This window comes from Chanodichthys erythropterus, chromosome 11 (assembly GCF_024489055.1).
Source record: "Chanodichthys erythropterus isolate Z2021 chromosome 11, ASM2448905v1, whole genome shotgun sequence".
NCBI classification, from domain to species: Eukaryota; Metazoa; Chordata; class Actinopteri; order Cypriniformes; family Xenocyprididae; genus Chanodichthys; species Chanodichthys erythropterus.
In genome coordinates, this window is record NC_090231.1 from 54,615,270 (window position 1) to 54,633,438 (window position 18,169).

The window sequence follows — 18,169 nt, forward strand, 5'->3', positions numbered from 1 at the left end:
GAGAAAAACCGCAGACCTGGCAACCCTGGCTTGAACTACGGGTGATTCATAGGTAGGGTTGCAGGATTCATTGCCAGATTTTCACAAGAAAACCCGCCCAATTGCTACTCAAACCTAGCCTAAAACCCAATCGCGTTTCATGGGGTGCCCTGGTAAAAATTGCGTTCTGATGGGTAAAATCCATGTTTTTTGGAAGGGGGTTCCCCTGATAAAATTTGCATTCCAGGGGCTAAATATCACTTTATTGGTGATTTTTATTTTTAACCCACGGCAACGCTGTTAAAGGTGCCCTAGAATTAAAAATTGAATTTATCTTGGCATAGTTGAATAACAAGAGTTCAGTACATGGAAATGACATACAGTGAGTATCAAACACCATTGTTTCCTCCTTCTTATATAAATCTCATTTGTTTAAAAGACCTCTGAAGAACAGGTGAATCTCAACATGACACCGACTGTTACGTAACAGTTGGGATCATTAATATGTATGACCCCAATATTTGCATATGCCAGCCCATGTTCAAGCCATTAGACAAGGGCAGCCAGTATTAACATCTGGATCTGTGCACAGCTGAATCATCAGACTAGGTAAGCAAGCAAGAACAATAGCGAAAAATGGCAGATGGAGCAATAATAACTGACATGATAACATGATATTTTTAGTGATATTTGTAAATTGTCTTTCTAAATGTTTCGTTAGCATGTTGCTAATGTACTGTTAAATGTGGTCAAAGTTACCATCGTTTCCTACTGTATTCACGGAGACATGAGCCGTCGCTATTTTCATTTTTAAACACTTGCAGTCTGTATAATTCATAAACACAACTTCATTCTTTATAAATCTCTCCAACAGTGTGTAATGTTAGCTTTAGCCACGGAGCACCATCAAACTCATTCAGAATCAAATGTAAACATCCAAAATAAATACTATACTCACAGGATCCAACGCATGCATGCAGCATACATGACGAACATCTTGTAAAGACCCATTTGAGGGTTATATTAGCTGTGTGAACTTTGTAAATGCACTGTATTATAGAGTTGCGAGCTCGATGGGCAGGGAGCACGAGATTTAAAGGGCCAGCAGCCCTGAATCGGTGCATGGTTAATGATGCCCCAAAATAGGCAGTTAAAAAAATTAATTAAAAAAATTCTATGGGGTATTTTGAGCTGAAACTTCACAGACACATTCAGGGGACATCTTAGACGTATATTACATCTTGTGAAAGAACGTTCTAGGGCACCTTTAAAGTAACCCAATCCCGCGGGAAAACCGAGGACTTGGCAACACTGTGCATAGGGTCATCTGCTTTAACATTGCTATTTTTTTTAACTGTTAATGTGGCGTCGACAGTCCTGGGGTCCTTGGGTTACTTTTCTGCCCGTTTTGACAGGTTATAATTTATAATCTGCCCTAATCATCAGCTGTTTGTGAACAATCAGCCGATGGTAAGCAATCATTGGTCGATACATCGGTGCTTCTATCATTCTATCTTCTATCATTAATTACTCGCCCTCATGTCGTTCCAAACCTGTAAGACCTTCGTTCATCTCGGATATTTTTGATGAAATCCGAGAGCTCTCGGACTCCTCCACAGACAGGAATTTAATAACCATTGTCAAGCCACGGAAAAGTAGTAAAGACATTGTTAAAATAGTGGTTCAACCTTAATTTTAAAGAATACTTTTTTGCGCAAAAAAACAAAACAAAAATAACGTCTTTATTCAGCAATCTCTTCTCTTCCACATCAGTCTCCTATGCAGTTGATGTAGTACACACAGTGCAGCGCTTCCGTGTTTACGTCAGAACACCAGCTCAGTACTGGCCAATGCTGTACATGTGAGCAGCACGATGCATGCCTGTTATGCTGACACAGGAGCAAAAAGCAAAACTTTAATGGTTTAACTATAGCTCAATTTGAATTTCAATGCAGTGCAATGAAGAGTAAATGATGCACATTAGCTGATGTTTTATCTATTTTGTCATTCTTGTGCTGCTACAGAGGATGGTCGGAAATGTAATTTGGTCAAAATTCAGTCTTTTTCTCATAAACCAGCTAAATGAGTCTTTTCTGTAGAAACAGGGAGGTGTTTTCTATTCCAAACATGTTATTTACTTGTGATTTCTATGTAGTCTTAAAGGGATAGTTCACCCATTAATGAAAATTCTGTCATCATTTTCTTCCCCTCAAGTTGTTCCAAACCAGTATAAATTTCTTTGTTCTGCTGAACACAAAGGAAGATATTTGGAGGAATGTTTGTAACCAAGCAGATCTCACCCCCATTGACTACCATAGTAGGAAAAAAAATTATTATGGCAGTCAAAGAGGGGCGAGATCTGCTTGGTTACAAACATTTTTCCACATATCTTCCTTTGTGAACAGCAGAAAAAAAGAAATTCATACAGGTTTGGAACAACTTGAGGGGAAGAAAATGATGACAGAATTTTCATTTTTGGGTGAACTATCCCTTTAAGAGAAGGAAGATTCTCATTTTAATGGACAAAAATGAATATACAGCCCTGCAAACAATAGATACATATTTGGTCAAAGACTGTACATTTGGCAAATGTCTTCTAGGTGTTACATACTGTATGCAGAAAATGACTATTTTCTGTAGACATTCGCATACCACATTCTTTGACATTTAGTGGGCAGAATGCCATCCTGACTCACTCACCACACAGGAAGCCACATCACATGTTGCTGTGAAAAACACACACAGCATACTTGTCTCTCACAGACCACTGAGATACTGCTGGAGACTTCCATTTGTTTTTATTTAATTAAGGCATGCAGATGTTTGTAACTCAGTCAGCACTACTTTGATGCATTGTGTCTGTGTTCAAGTGGCAACAAAAGGAATTTAGAATCATCTATATTAGATGTTCATTTTTATTGGATTCAGCAGCACAGTGCAGTGGAAACAATAGTGGCCTAAGGGGACATAATATTATCTTCTCTGGCACAATGATGTGTGAAAAGAAACATGTTTCTGTTCTCGAGTGTGGGTGTAGCGGGGTTCCCTGTTATGTTGAATGATGATAAAAGCATAACAGATGCATTTGTCCTGTCAGCAGCTGTACGGTGAGATAGAGGAAGATGTGACATTGTGCCAGAGGACTCTCTGCTGCACTCTTGGCCATGTGCCTGTGTTCCCTCCACAGCTCTTTCTCTTAGGGGCTGTTGCTGTAATTTGATTTCTGATGTCATTAGTTGTTGTTGGTAGTTGACATGTTATTTGCAGTTAGTAGAATGTCTAAAGTGGATTATTGAAATGAACTGCTAACCAATTATGACTTCTTGCACCCTTGTTAGTAATTCCCGTTTTCTTCTTGTTGCATTATTAATTGACAAATAACCTTAGGAGATAAAATATTTACACATTTAATGTTTTTTGTTTTTTCAAATTCATTGACTTCTGATCCAAAGCCTCCTTTGAAAGCTTGATTATATAGTGACACTATTGATGTAGTAATGGATTAAGGAGCCTGAATTCAAGTAGTCGCAAAAGATGTGAAAAAAATCATTGCAAACATACACAACTTGGCTGCTTTAATAAGTATATAAGATCTAGTTTTGCACATTTTTTTATATGTTGATCAAACTGTAATTGAGACTCCAGTGTTATACCTAAACATTTTCTTTTTGATTTTATCAATCATAATTGTAAAATCAGCAATTGTTAATAGAGAACACATTGAAATTGTTTATATAGTATCAGACAATTATTTTGCATTCACCGAGACAATGCAATCATTTAATTTATTAACAGTTTGGGTACTGTACTTGGAGTGTTTTCTGATACATAAATAACAGTATTATCTGCATACATTTGACATCAAGTACACATTCAATGTTCGGTAAAATCATTAATATATAATGTAAAAAAGAAGCGGTCCTAGTACTGACCCTTGAGGAATACCAATTTTACTACTTTAGTTAGAGGAGCGTATACCATCCCAAATACTTGTACCCAGTGTTTAAAATGAACTTTTTCACTCACTAGCCAATCTGGCTACTAAATTTTTCATTCAGAACTTTTATTTGTCAAGTCAGAAAAAAACAGACAATCAAAATCTAGATTTAAATATATTTATTATTAAATCTGATTCTGAATCATTTAATGGATTTCAGTTTTACTACAGCCAATCATTGTTTGAGGATACCATAAAAATAACAGAAATAAACACTAAATTCTCAGTGACTTCTCTTAAAGAAATAAAAGAGCATTTATTTCATTGTAATTTCCAAATATAGCTCACTCAAAAATTATTTTTTTAAATGGTAAACATATTGAAAAAGATTAGATCAGATGTTTCCTCACAAAACTCAGCGTACTGAATTCAGTGTACTCCATTGACATCAGTTTAAAAAAGCCTTGTGTCCTGATTTTCATCTGCATTTTGTGGGTTAACATTCTGTTCATTATAAATAACGCTGTACCAACTAACTCATTACAGTATAGTATACAGTCTGCTAAATATCTGCTATGATCCCCCAACAAACATTCTACCGACTATAAGTAACTTTGCAAGTACATGTCAACTTATTCCACTAACCTGAACCCTAACAGTCTTCTAATATTCTACTAAAACTCTAATGAGAGTTAGTGGACATGTAGGTACAACGTTACTAATAGTCAACAGAATATCTAAAAGGGAATATGAAAATAAACTGTAACGGAAAAATCTATTTTGTTTCACGTGAACTTCTTGAACTCTTGTCTGGATTCCTCTTTTATGCAACAGTCATAAGCTTCATGTTATGAGATGGCTATCTGCCTCGGGCCTGAGCATGAGCACATTTAGAGGGCTGAGGGTCATCAGCTTTGTAAGTTGTCATGAGTTCACCCTGAGGGCTTTGAACAAGGCTGTGTTTGCTCAGTTTTGTAGTCAATGCCAAACTCCACATCTTAGGGGGAAATATATTAGTTCATTTTCATGCATTTACCATGATTCTGTGGTACTCATTTAAACTAGATCATGTTGGTTATCCAGGTTGATCCTCTTACATATTTTTCTCTATATCACAGGGTGCATCTAATAGATGATCTGTCATATGAGGACGTCAAGAAATGCTACCGTGGATCTGTAAGTACCAGATGCCATTCAGATCAGTTTCATTATGTAATTTCTAACCTGTGAATACAGTGACCTGAAAAAATATTTTGACACTGAAGCCATATTTTAAAATGTCTGAATGTCAAAATGTTGAAGTATATTTGAACATACTGTATTTGTAAGCATTTTCTATCAGATGAGACACATTTTTCTATGTCCCCAGGTTCTGTTTTTATAATATATGACTTAATTCTGTCATAAACCAAGAAAGGAGATCTGTAAAGCTTTCCATTGACATTTACATTAATCTCAATTCATCCTGTTTGTCAGAATACACAGATATTTTTGAATGCCAGTCAATGGAGAATGATTTGTTTTGCTCGCAGATAGTGTAGTTACAGCATCTATCAGCAGGGGTTAATAGGGCAATGCTAACCAACTAAACCAGGTGTCCAGTCTCGGTCCTGGAGGGACACTGTCCTGCAGAGTTTAGCTCCAGCTTGTCTCAACTTGCCTGGAAGTCTTAAGTATGCCGAGTGAGACCTTAATTAGCTGGTTCAGGTGTGTTTAATTGGGGTTGAAGCTAAACTTTGCAGGGCAGTGACCCTCCAGGAGCAGGACTGGACACCCCTGAATTAAACCTTCACTTGGTGTCATAAAAAATGTCTTTTGACTAAGATATAATTAATTAATCCTCTTTTATACTATCAATGTTGTTTTCTGAGCAATATCCTTCTCCAAAAATCTGATCCAAATAATATTTAGTTCAACATATCATGAGATGGAAAAAGCACTGCATGCAATGAATGACTCAGCATTTTTTAAATTATTTTTAGCCACCTTGTGTCGTATAGATTTTTAGTGAATGTATGAAGTCAGAGAATAACCAGAGATGTAGTTCATCACATTAAATATGAACACATTCACTAACATTTGACAACTAGAAAATGTCACACCAACAATATATCTTTTTATTTTTTATCTGTTTTTAAATGTAAATTTCTTTTTGTAAAATGAGTTGTGCTATATTTTCTAAAAAAATAAATGCCATTTGTTTGATATCTTATCTAAAGCAATACATTCATTCGTTTTAGTTGTAACTTTATTATCCAGATACTTTTTGGCTCACTGTTTGTACAAACAATTTTGGCACCTATAAAATTTGGTAGATTTTAGAATAGATTCCGTGACCACAGCTTTGCTACTCATGAAATTTGAGTCACAGTCACAGTGTGAGATTTACATGCTCAGCTCTTACTAGCTTGCCTCTGTTACACTCACCCCCTAAATCTCACCCCCATCTGGGTCACGGCACCAGTGTAACCAGTCCTATTCAAACCGCTCTGTGCGAGATTTGAATCGTCATCTCTGGCATAGGAGGCGGGCGCGCTGGCGACTGATGCTAGAGAATGCGGTCTTTTGTGTCCTTGTTAGCGCCCACCTCCTATGCTGGAGACGCCGATTCGAATCCTGGTCAGAGCGGTTTGAGTAGGACTGGTTACAGTGGTGCTGTGACCCAGACCGCATTCTGTAGCGTCAGTCACCAGCGTGCGCCTCTTAAGGCCAGGGAAGTGAGGTTTACATGCTCAGCTCTTACTACTCTTATTCAGCTCTTACACTCACCCTCTAAAACTCACTCCCATCTGGGTCACGGCACCAATGCAATCAGTCCTACTCAAACCCCTCCAAGCGGGACTCGAAACTGCACCTCTGGTGTGGGAGGCGGGTGCGCTAACAAGGACACTAAAGACCGCATTCTCTGGTGTAAGTCGCCAGTGCGCCTCTTGAGGCCAGGGTAGTGAGGTTTACATGCCTCTGCTCTTATTATTTTTCCTCCGTTACATTCACCCCCCTAAACCTCACTCCCATCCGGGTCACGGCACCAATGGAACCAGTCCTATTCAAACTGCTCTGAGCAGGATTCAAACCGTTGTTTCTGGCATGAGAGACAGGTGCGCTAACATGGACACTAAAGACCGCATTCTCTATTGTCAGTTGCCAGCGCGCCTTCTGAGGCCAGGGAAGTGAGGTTTACATGCTATCTTGCCTCCGTTACACAGGCTTGGTTATAGACTTAAAGTCAGCATGAAACAGTAGTTGCGAACTACTCAAACTAGAAAAAATGTAGGGCAGTACTTGATTTTGTCCATGGGGAATTGATTGGATGGTTGTGGTTTGCTATTGGTCGATTGACAGGTTGACCCGCCCTCACTCCAGTAAACACGTCATCAGAGATGTCGTTGCAAGAGGGAGGGGAATTTATTTTAATAAAAGATCACACAAAGGCACATAAATAAAAAATTTTTAAAAAAAGATGTGCACGGATAAATCATTTATAATAAACATTGCAATATTCCATAAAAAATAAGAATTGTCGCTTTTGATTTCATGTTGACTTTAAAGGAACACTCCACTTTTTTTGAAAATAGGCTAATTTTCCAACTCCCCTAGAGTTAAACAGTTGAGTTTGACCGTTTTCGAATCCATTCAGCTGATCTCCGGTTCTGGCGGTACCACTTTTAGCATAGCTTAGCATAGTTCATTGAATCTGATTAGACCGTTAGCATCGCGCTTAAAAATGACCAAAGAGTTTTGATATTTTTCCTATTTAAAACTTGACTCTTCTGTAGTTAAATCGTGTACTAAGACCGACAGAAAATGAAAAGTTGCAATTTTCTAGGCTGATATGGCTAGGAACTATACTCTCATTCCGGCGTAATAATCAAGGAACTTTGCTGCCGTACCATGGCTGCAGCAGTGCAATGATATTACGCAGCGTCTCTCTCACAAACGTCTCCATGGTTGCAGGGCACGTTCCCTGTGTAAGCAGAGGCTCACGGGCGCTGTGTAATATCATTGCACTGCTGCAGCCATGGTACGGCAGCAAAGTTCCTTGATTATTACGCTGGAATGAGAGTATAGTTCCTAGCCATATCAGCCTAGAAAATCACAACTTTTTTATTTTCCTTCGGTCTTAGTACATGATGTAACTACAGAAGAGTCAATTTTTAAATGGGAAAAAACATCAAAACTCTTTGGTCATTTTTAAGCGCGATGCTAACGGTCTAATCAGATTCAATGAACTATGCTAAGCTATGCTAAAAGTGGTACCGCCAGAACCGGAGATCGGCTGAATGGATTCGAAAACGGTAAAAGTCTGTTTAACTCTAGGGGAGTTGGAAAATGAGCCTATTTTCAAAAAAAGTGGAGTGTTCCTTTAAGACATAATGCTTTTATCATAGCTCAGTGTAGATGTACAAGCAGGGTTAAACATTCACAGGGCACTCCTGACTGGATCAGCCCATCTACATAATGAATCGCATCTAAATGATCTGTTGTGCATCAGTGTGCTCTGAAACGCTCTGAGCTGCAGGAAGCAAGAGTGAGAGAGATAAATGCGCAAAACAAGCCCACAAGTTTTTCCGTCAAGGTGCAGTGGGTGTTTCTGCTGCGCGCATGTGACGGGGCAGTGAAGAAAGAGAGAGTGTGAGACAGAGAGAGTGACGCTTCTGAAGTAAGAAGAAACGCTGTGTTAGCTTACAGGAAGAGGACGAAGCTGAGCTGGCTCTCGGGTCCTGGGACAGCAGGGTAACTGCAGTACGCACACGCGGTGCGAGGCAGCCTCTCGGCTCGTGTGGAGCGCTTGAGTCGTGTCAGCATGCTTAGCTTGGTGCAGAGCTCGCATCCCTTACGAGAAAGAGCCAAGCTGCAGAAGAGCTGTGCGAAGCAGCTGATTTCACTTTCCTCTTCTTCCTCTCAGACCGTCAGCAAGTACAATGCGCAGTACCACAAGCTTTTCCAGAGCGTTCCCAAAGAAGAGCTTCTAATGAAAGGTAAGTTTGTTGTCTTTCTCCTTCTACAGCAACCTCTTATGTTTCAGTTTACTGCATCTTGCCACTCCTTGTAAAGTGACCTTGTGAAAAGATTCTTTTAATAGTGCTACCTTAGTTTCCTCATTAACACCTTGCAGTTCTTTTTTTTTTTTTTAAAGAAGTTTCTCCTCTGCATTGTTAATAAAATGTCCATTATATACAGAGGGGGGCAAAGGTCAGAAACCACTAGTGAAAATGCTTCTTGCATTTTTGCTAGTCTCTTCTGCTTACCAAGGCTGCATTTATTTAATATATTGTGAAATATTATTACAATTTAAAACAACATATTTTAAAATGTAATTTATTCCTGTGATCAAAGCTGAATTTTCAGCATCATTACTCCAGTCTTCAGTGTCACATGATCCTTCAGAAGTCATTCTGATATGCTGATTTGCTGCAAAAGTGAAGAAACATTTATGATTATTATCACTGTTGAAAACTGTATTTTTTTTTCAGGATTCTTTATTGAATAGAAAGTTCAAATGAACAGCATTTATATGTAATATAAAAGCTTTTCTAACATTATACAGTAATTTCTTAAATTAATACTTTTATTCAGCAAGGATGCATTAAAGTGACAGTAAAGACATTTATAATGTTACAAATAATTCTGTCATAAATGCTGTTCATATGAACTTTCTATTCATCAAAGAAAAAACTGTTTTCAAAATAATAAATGTTTCTTTAGCAGTAAATCAGCATATAAGAATGATTTCTGAAAGATCATGTGACACTGAAGGCTGGAGTAATGATGCTGAACATCTCAGGAATAAATTGCATTTTAAAATATATTAAAACTATATATATTAAATTATAAAAATATTTCACAATTTTGCTGTTTTTACTGTATTTTGAATCAAGCAAAAGAAGCCTTGAGCAGAAGAGGATTCTTTCAAAAACAAAACAAAAAAAAAATTATTGATCTAAAAAAAATTTAATGTTAGTGTATATTGTGTTATGTTAAATGTTTTATAATATTGTTTACAATTCACAAGCATAACATCTTGCGTGAGAAGTTTATTTACATAAATGTACATTCATTCAATTAATTTAATTCATTTAACTGTCCCTAGAGCTACATGAACACAAGTTTATGTAAAACCTGGGGATCATATTATCCAGCATGATCTAAAGAGCATCTGACCATCTGTAAAAAGAACATCACTTGGTCAATGTCACAAATATTTTATAATTCTTTATTTCAAGGATTACATTTGGAATCCCAAATTTTCAGTGTGTCCTTTGGACCACAGTGTTTTGCTTGTTCATCTTGATGTTTTTGGTAATGTTGCGCTCTATCTGACATTGGTATCAACATTTTAACAGCTTTGAGCTGTCGTTCAAGTGAAAGAAGACATCAGAATTTGATGCTGCTCTTGAACTCTCACTCAAAAGTATCAGCTTACTTGCAGTTCTCTTGTGTAAGTGCACTTGTGACCCCTCCTTTAGTGTACTCCTGTGCCCTGCTGCGAGACATCCTGCTGCAAGGCCGACTCTACATCTCTCGAAACTGGCTGTGTTTTTATGCCAACCTCTTTGGTAAAGACATCAAGGTGAGCGACACGTCTTCAGCTTATGAATATAGCTTGGATAGACATGACTAGAGGGTTCATTCCCAGGACTCCCATTGGCATTTGTGTTAGAAAATGATTTTTTAGCATTTGATTTGAAAACTGAACTGATTATATGAAGCTGTTTTTTCCCAAGTACCCAAAGAACCAAGACTTATTACCACAATATAGGGCTTTTTTACACTTAAACTAGTTAACCCAGGGTCATACTAAACCCCGGGTAAACAGAATCCTGGGTTATCTTGATTCACGTTTCACACTTCTTGTAATTTACCTGGGGTTTACAATTATTCCTGGGCATTCATAAACTGTCGTTTCACACTGTGGGCCCTATTTTAATGATCTAAGTGCATAGTCTCAAGTGCACGGCGGAAGTGCACTTAGGACGTGTCCGAATCCACTTTTGCTAGTCCTAACAACAGGAAAAATGGTCAGCACGCCCGGCGCATGGTCTAAAAAGGTTGTCCCTATTCTCTTAAAGAATACACACTGCAGACGATTGACAGCGCAATGCGGGAGTTAACATCACAAAAGCGGTACTAAAGGCCCATGCACATCAAGAACTATAACTAAATTAGTGCCCACTGTTACAGTTCCCTTGTTTCCCTGGACTCCATTTCCCAGAATCCTCCTGTTCTCCACACCTGCACTCACTTCCCTCGTCTGCTCCTCATCGTCACTCATCACCTGCACCTGGACTCTATTGTCAGCACTCCCCATATATTGCACTCACTCCCTTCACTCCTCGTCCGTTCTCTGTTTTGTTAAGGTGTCTGTCTGTTGTTCATTGCCATTGTTTGAAGTAAAGTCTCTATTATCGTGGAAATCCGTATCTGCCTCATCTCTCTACCAGCCACCCGTAACAGAAGAACGGACCTTAACCGACCGGATTTTCCACGAAAAAAAAGAATGGAGACTTTCCCCAGCTCCCTGGATCCAGCTCCTCCATCGCCTCTCACCCTAACAGCCAGCGAACGCATTATCGGGCTCCTGCAGGTAGGACGTTCGCTGGAGAGGTATGTGGAGGAGTTCGTTGAGCTTGCTTACTTGTCTAACTGGCCCGACGCTCAGTTGATCTCCCTGTTTTTGGATGGATTGGATGACGACACTATCCGTTTTGATGAACCTGTTTTTTGTTTCTCCTTAAGCGACACTATCAATTTAATTTTGTGGTTGAATGGCTCCAAATTCTTAGTGAAAGAGGTTCAGGATCAGTGTTGTCGTCCGGTCCATCCAGAAACACGGTTGGCGAGCCAGTCAGTCAACCTCCGGCTTCCTCCGCATACCGCTCCAGCGAACTCCCTGCCTGCCCCAGGCTGGACCCATATTCCGCTACTGGGCCCAGTAAGCGGAGGAGGAGGAAGAAAGCGGCCCCAATATCTCCAGAGCCCGCTCCAGTATCTCCAGAGCCCGCTCCAGTATCTCCAGAGCCCGCTCCAGTATCTCCAGAGCCCGCTCCAGTATCTCCAGAGCCCGCTCCAGTATCTCCAGAGCCCGCTCCAGTATCTCCAGAGCCCGCTCCAGTATCTCCAGAGCCCGCTCCAGTATCTCCAGAGCCCGCTCCAGTATCTCCAGAGCCCGCTCCAGTGTCTCCAGAGCCCGCTCCAGTGTCTCCAGAGCCCGCTCCAGTGTCTCCAGAGCCCGCTCCAGTGTCTCCAGAGCCCGCTCCAGTATCTCCAGAGCCCGCTCCAGTATCTCCAGAGCCCGCTCCAGTATCTCCAGAGCCCGCTCCAGTATCTCCAGAGCCCGCTCCAGTATCTCCAGAGCCAGCTCCAGTATCTCCAGAGCCAGCTCCAGTCCCCACAGAGCCAGCTCCAGTGCCTGTGGGGATTTTAATTGTATTTGAGGGGATGAAATGGCCCTCAACCCCAGTCTCCTCCGAGCCAAGTTCTCCAGTCTCCTCCGAGCCAAGTTCTCCAGTCTCCTCCGAGCCAAGTTCTCCAGTCTCCTCCGAGCAAAGTTCTCCAGTCTCCGCCGCCGAGCAAAGTTCTCCAGTCTCCGCCGCCGAGCAAAGTTCTCCAGTCTCCGCCGCCGAGCAAAGTTCTCCAGTCTCCGCCGCCGAGCAAAGTTCTCCAGTCTCCGCCGCCGAGCAAAGTTCTCCAGTCTCCGCCGCCGAGCAAAGTTCTCCAGTCTCCGCCGCCGAGCAAAGTTCTCCAGTCTCCGCCGCCGAGCAAAGTTCTCCAGTCTCCGCCGCCGAGCAAAGTTCTCCAGTCTCCGCCGCCGAGCAAAGTTCTCCAGTCTCCGCCGCCGAGCAAAGTTCTCCAGTCTCCGCCGCCGAGCAAAATTCTCCAGTCTCCGCCGCCGAGCAAAGTTCTCCAGTCTCCGCCGCCTACGAGCCCTCAGCTCCAGCCGCCGCCGCCGAGCCCTCAGCTCCAGCCGCCGCCGCCGAGCCCTCAGCTCCAGCCGCCGCCGCCGAGCCCTCAGCTCCAGCCGCCGCCGCCGAGCCAACAGCTCCAGGCGCCGCCGCCGAGCCTGCCGCTCAGCCGCCGCCGCCGAGCCTGCCGCTCCAGCCGCCGCCGCCGAGCCTGCCGCTCCAGCCGCTGCCGCCGAGCCTGCCGCTCCCGCCGCCGCCGCCGAGCCAGCCGCTCCTAGTATGGTCTCTGTGATTGAACTCTCCAGCCCAAAGACTGTTTTCCCTCCCGGCCTCCCTCTCCCGCCTCCTCCAAGTCATGTCTATACTGCACCTCCACCTCAAGCCCCCTCGCCCAGATCTCCACCTCGGACCTCTGGGCGATTACCTTCACCCCGGCTCCAACCTCCCTCTGCTCCACCGTTGCCCATCAGTCCTCCAGCTTCACCAGTCTCCATCCTGCCTCCACTTACACCTTGGTCATTCATCAGCCTGCCCTCCCCTCTGGACTTCACTCCTCCGTCTCCGCTCCGTCACTCCGTCCCTCGGATTCAGTTGGCCTCCTCACTCCCCCCGGTGTTCGTTTTGTTGGCTGTCCTTCTGCTTTCACTGCGGCCTTCTGGAGCCCCGGCTGCGCTTCGGTCGGCAGAGCCTTCGGTTCCGCCATCACCCGCCAGTCCTTCAGCGACGCCTGGGCTCAACGCCTCGAAGGCTTCGGCTCCTGACCCGCCATGGCTGCCCGCTGCACCTGACCCGCCATGGCTGCCCGCTGCACCTGACCCGCCATGTATGCCCGCTGCATGTCTGCCCGCTGCACCTGACCCGCCATGGCTGCCCGCTGCACCTGACCCGCCATGGCTGCCCACGGCTCCTGACTCCCCATGGCTGCCCACGGCTCCTGAACCGCCATGGCTGCCCACGGCTCCTGACCCCCCATGGCTGCCCACGGCTCCTGACCCGCCATGGTTTTTGGACCTGCCCTGGAGACCTCCACTCCAGTTTACTCCTTCCCCTGCTCCGGTTTGAGGTCTCCAGGGCGCCCGCCCCCCTCCCGGTTGTTACATCTACGGCGCGAGGACGCGCCTACCGGGAGGGGGAGGTACTGTTACAGTTCCCTTGTTTCCCTGGACTCCATTTCCCAGAATCCTCCTGTTCTCCACACCTGCACTCACTTCCCTCGTCTGCTCCTCATCGTCACTCATCACCTGCACCTGGACTCTATTGTCAGCACTCCCCATATATTGCACTCACTCCCTTCACTCCTCGTCCGTTCTCTGTTTTGTTAAGGTGTCTGTCTGTTGTTCATTGCCATTGTTTGAAGTAAAGTCTCTATTATCGTGGAAATCCGTATCTGCCTCATCTCTCTACCAGCCACCCGTAACACCCACACGAACGCACAATATTGTTATTAATTCTAAGCATGTGCTACAGTTTTGTCGTTTGTCGCTTTAAATGCTCAAGCATTTACCTATTATGTCCCTTTCACAAGATGTAATATAAGTCTCTGGTGTCCCCAGAATGTGTGTGTGAAGTTTCAGCTGAAAATACCCCACAGATCATTTATTATAGCTTGTCAAATTTGCAACTATTTGGGTGTGAGCAGAAACACACTGTTTTTATGTGTGTCCCTTTAAATGCAAATGAGCTGCTGCTCCCGGCCGCTTTCCAGAAGAGGGCGGAGCTTTAACTGCTCACGCTTCGTTTGCTCAACAACAACAAAGCTGGAGAATCTCACGCAGCCAAAATGTCGACAGAGTTGACACTGATGGAGAGACTCAGGAAGAAGTTACAACTTTTAGAATGAATCTGAACGTTTCTGAACATTTAGTGGATACATTTATGTAGTTGCTGTGGAGTTGATTCATCTCATCGACTAGCATGTGCCGTCATGTTCATCTTTTGTGAAAATCCAGAGTAGAATTGACCCTTGTTTGTGAAGCAGTCGGGTGTAAAATGACGGCATGGCAACAACACTATTCCTCTTCTCTAAAGCAGTCCAACATGGCCTCACCCCCTTTGTTGCATGTTATCGGTGGGAGTTTTTATGCAAATTTTAGGGTTAGTGAATTGAATTGACCCTCATTTGTGAAGCAGTCCGGCGTAAAATGACGGCATGGCAACAACACTCTACCACAACAACTCTTCCTCTTCTCTAAAGCAGCCCAACATGGCCACGCCCCCTTTGTTGCGTGTTCTCAGGGGCGGGGTTTATGTAAATTTTGGGGTTTGTGATGTCACCAACCCGGAAAGCTAGTTGTAGTCCCTACCAGCTGTTTGTTGTAGTCCTTAATAAGTGATTTTTGTTAAAGAAAATATCTCCTTTTGCATTGAACTTTGAGCGTCGTAACTTTCCAGATTTTGTTTATGCTCAAAGAGCAACATTACACTAACTAGAGTTAAAAAAGTGAAATCATAATCAAGGATTCTGGATTCTGATTGTCCGTCAGTGTTTTTATCATTCATCAGCTGAAAAAAATCATTCTGAAAGTGAACAATATCTATTCTCTGTGCCATTATCGTTATAGTTAGGGTGTGAATTCTGCCATTCTTTCATATTTTGAATGATTTTTAGAGCTATATCTTTAACGTTATCCTTAACGTAGTCGGCACATAGAAACAATGTCGTTGGAATCATTTTATAAAGTTTTTTTTCCAGCTGATGAACGATAAAAACATTGACAGCCAATCAGAATCCACCCTGCTTTAAAGCGCTCAAGCATTTAAAGTGACAGATGACAAAACTGCAACGTGCTTAGAATAAAAGAACAATATCGTCAGCTGGTGGACGCTAATATAGTTATCGTTACAGTTATTGTTCTTGGTGTGAATGGGCCTTAAGTTAAATTTTTATTAGCCCTGTCACAGCTTAATATCATAATTTCAATAAATAGCTAAGTATATTGTGGTAGTATCAATTCCAGTGTACTTTGTAATAAATTATGTTACAGTATAACTGAAAAATATTATAAATCCTGTGAAAGTATATTATTACAAAAAATAAAAATATAATAAAAAATAAATTAACCCATTGCATTTATATTTGTTTCTTTTTAAATTTGACATTTTGAGCCTGTTAGATTAAAAATATTATGGAGTTGAATGTCACAGGGTTGGAGATCAGTGCACAAATGTCTGAATGACCTAGAAAACAACACAAAACAGAGTGGTTATGGTTAATCAGGTAGTATGATTTTAGCATCAGAACATTATAACAAACTTGTAATAAATAATCGTATCGATCAAATGGTGTTTTTTTCACTTTCGGCTGCTCGCCATTTTGCGGTTTGTTGTGCTGAATTAAACATAATGTTATATTGTTCCTTTATGCTCCATGTTATTTAGTAATTAGATGTAGCTGGTCCAGTGTTGTGTGCAAGAATTCGTAAGCGAAGATGCACTTTGAAACAAGGAACTTTTTCCCTTTTTTTCTGCCACTTTCTCTTGCCTCTCAGGTGGCCATTCCTGTAGCGTCTGTGCGATTGGTGAAGAAACATAAGACAGCAGGTCTGGTTCCTAATGGCTTGGCTATCACCACAGACAGCAGTCAGAAGGTGCGTTTCCACTGGGTTCCAGGTCACTGACCGGCAGATTGAAATACAAAGCTTAGTCAGCGCATGCTGCACTGCTGTAAAACAGTGAAAATGCAAATGGATGCAACACTGAGAATCCAGTTCACAGTATGAATCTCTGACTTCAGTCAACTTTTATACCTTTTTGTTAGTGAACTGTTTGATTCTTGTTAGGTAAGTAAAACTGGTTTAGAAAGGAACACCATTACTCAGCAGTGCAAAGAACTGATCTGTGATCAGATGATGTGGTCTTTATGAATTATTATTTTAGAGGTTTCTCTTTTACAGCTCATGAAATGCAATAGATCTTAAGTTTTCTCAGATGTTTCTCCTAAAACGCCTTAGTGATAAATATAAATAGAATGAAACGAATTTCAAAATCGTAGATCAGATAATTCGGTCTTGTAGAATTTGATGGGAAACATTCAAGTTCCTGTTGAGGATTGGTTGCAGATACTGGTGTCTTGGCCAATCTGAGCACAGTTTGTAACTTATTTGATAGCTCTTTTGAAACTCTAGAGGAGAAACGTAAGATTATTGCACTGAAAAAAAAAAAAAGGCTTTGAAACAACTTTCAAATTGCTAGTAAATTCCACAAATACACAAATTTTAATCTCATGTCAAAAATGTTGAAAAAGTACAGATTCCAGATGACAATACTGCTCAGGAGATAAAATTGATTTTTTTTAAGTTCGTCTCAGATGTTTCTCCTGAAATTCCTTATCAATACTTAAAAATAGAGACAAATGAGACAATTGTTGACATACTCTAGCAAGAGTATATACATTTAGTATTGAAAGAATTTGATGAAAAATTTGATTGTTTAATATTAAGATTTCTGTCTTTTGCTTTTTATAAGGTTGCCATTTTTATTTTTTTTTTATTTTTTTTTATCTCATTCATCTCTAGAGAAAATTTGCTGACATCTTGTGTGTTTTTTTTTTCCATTGGGAGGATCAGTGGACTCGGCATCAGATTCTTTTCAGTTAAAACTTCAGTTAGCTCATATTACTGAGAGCAGTTTTATTAGACATTGCTTTGACGATTAATGCCTGTAAATGTTGGTAATTCTATAGTTCTCAAAAGCAGTCATTTACTTCCTGTACAGTAAAAGCAGAACAAAACAACATTGTGAAAAATGAGTATTGTTGAGTTGAAGTGCACCTGGTAAAATCTTAGATAGGTAGTTATTATTGCGACTACTATGCATTCAACATTGAATGGTGGCAAATTCTCTTTTTTCTGTTGTACAGGTAGATCTATTTTACACAACCTATATACTGTATTTACACATAGTATCTCCAAAATAATGAATTAAAGTCAGCATGAAATGGAAGTGGCCATAGTCTTTCCTTCCTATTGTGACGTATATCCGAGTGAATGGCTTCTCGAACAAGAACAAATGTAGGGCGGGGCTTGATTTTGTCCATGGGGAATTAATTGGATAGTTGTGGTGTGCTATTGGTCGATCTCATTTGAGTGACAGGTTGCCCCGCCCTCACTTCAGTAAACATGTCATCAGAGAAGAGAAGAGATGTCACTGCAAGAGGGAGGGGAAGTTATTTTGATTAAAGATTAATGATGTGCACAGATAAATCATTTATAATAAATACTGCAATATTCCGTAAAAAATGAAAATGCATGTAGCAAATTGAAATATAACTTCCGCTTCTATCCACTGCCATTTGCAAACATATTTTCAAATATTTTTCAGGTCAACACGCACCTTCTGAAGTCGGGTATCA

The 18,169-nt window shown here is 41.5% G+C and overlaps 1 protein-coding gene across 2 annotated transcripts in view; it reads left to right on the forward strand.

Annotated features, from left to right (window-relative positions):
* The window catches only part of gramd2aa (GRAM domain containing 2Aa), a 38,955-nt gene that overhangs the window by 10,775 nt on the left and 10,011 nt on the right, over nucleotides 1–18,169 (forward strand). The window contains exons 3-6 of one of the 2 annotated variants that reach the window (XM_067401431.1): nucleotides 5,035–5,092; nucleotides 8,823–8,895; nucleotides 10,384–10,487; nucleotides 16,308–16,406. In XM_067401431.1, the coding sequence (XP_067257532.1) occupies nucleotides 5,035–5,092; nucleotides 8,823–8,895; nucleotides 10,384–10,487; nucleotides 16,308–16,406 (334 nt within the window). Of the gene's footprint in view, nucleotides 1–5,034; nucleotides 5,093–8,605; nucleotides 8,896–10,383; nucleotides 10,488–16,307; nucleotides 16,407–18,169 lie in introns of those variants that run through there. The other variant, XM_067401430.1, reaches the window with a different exon arrangement.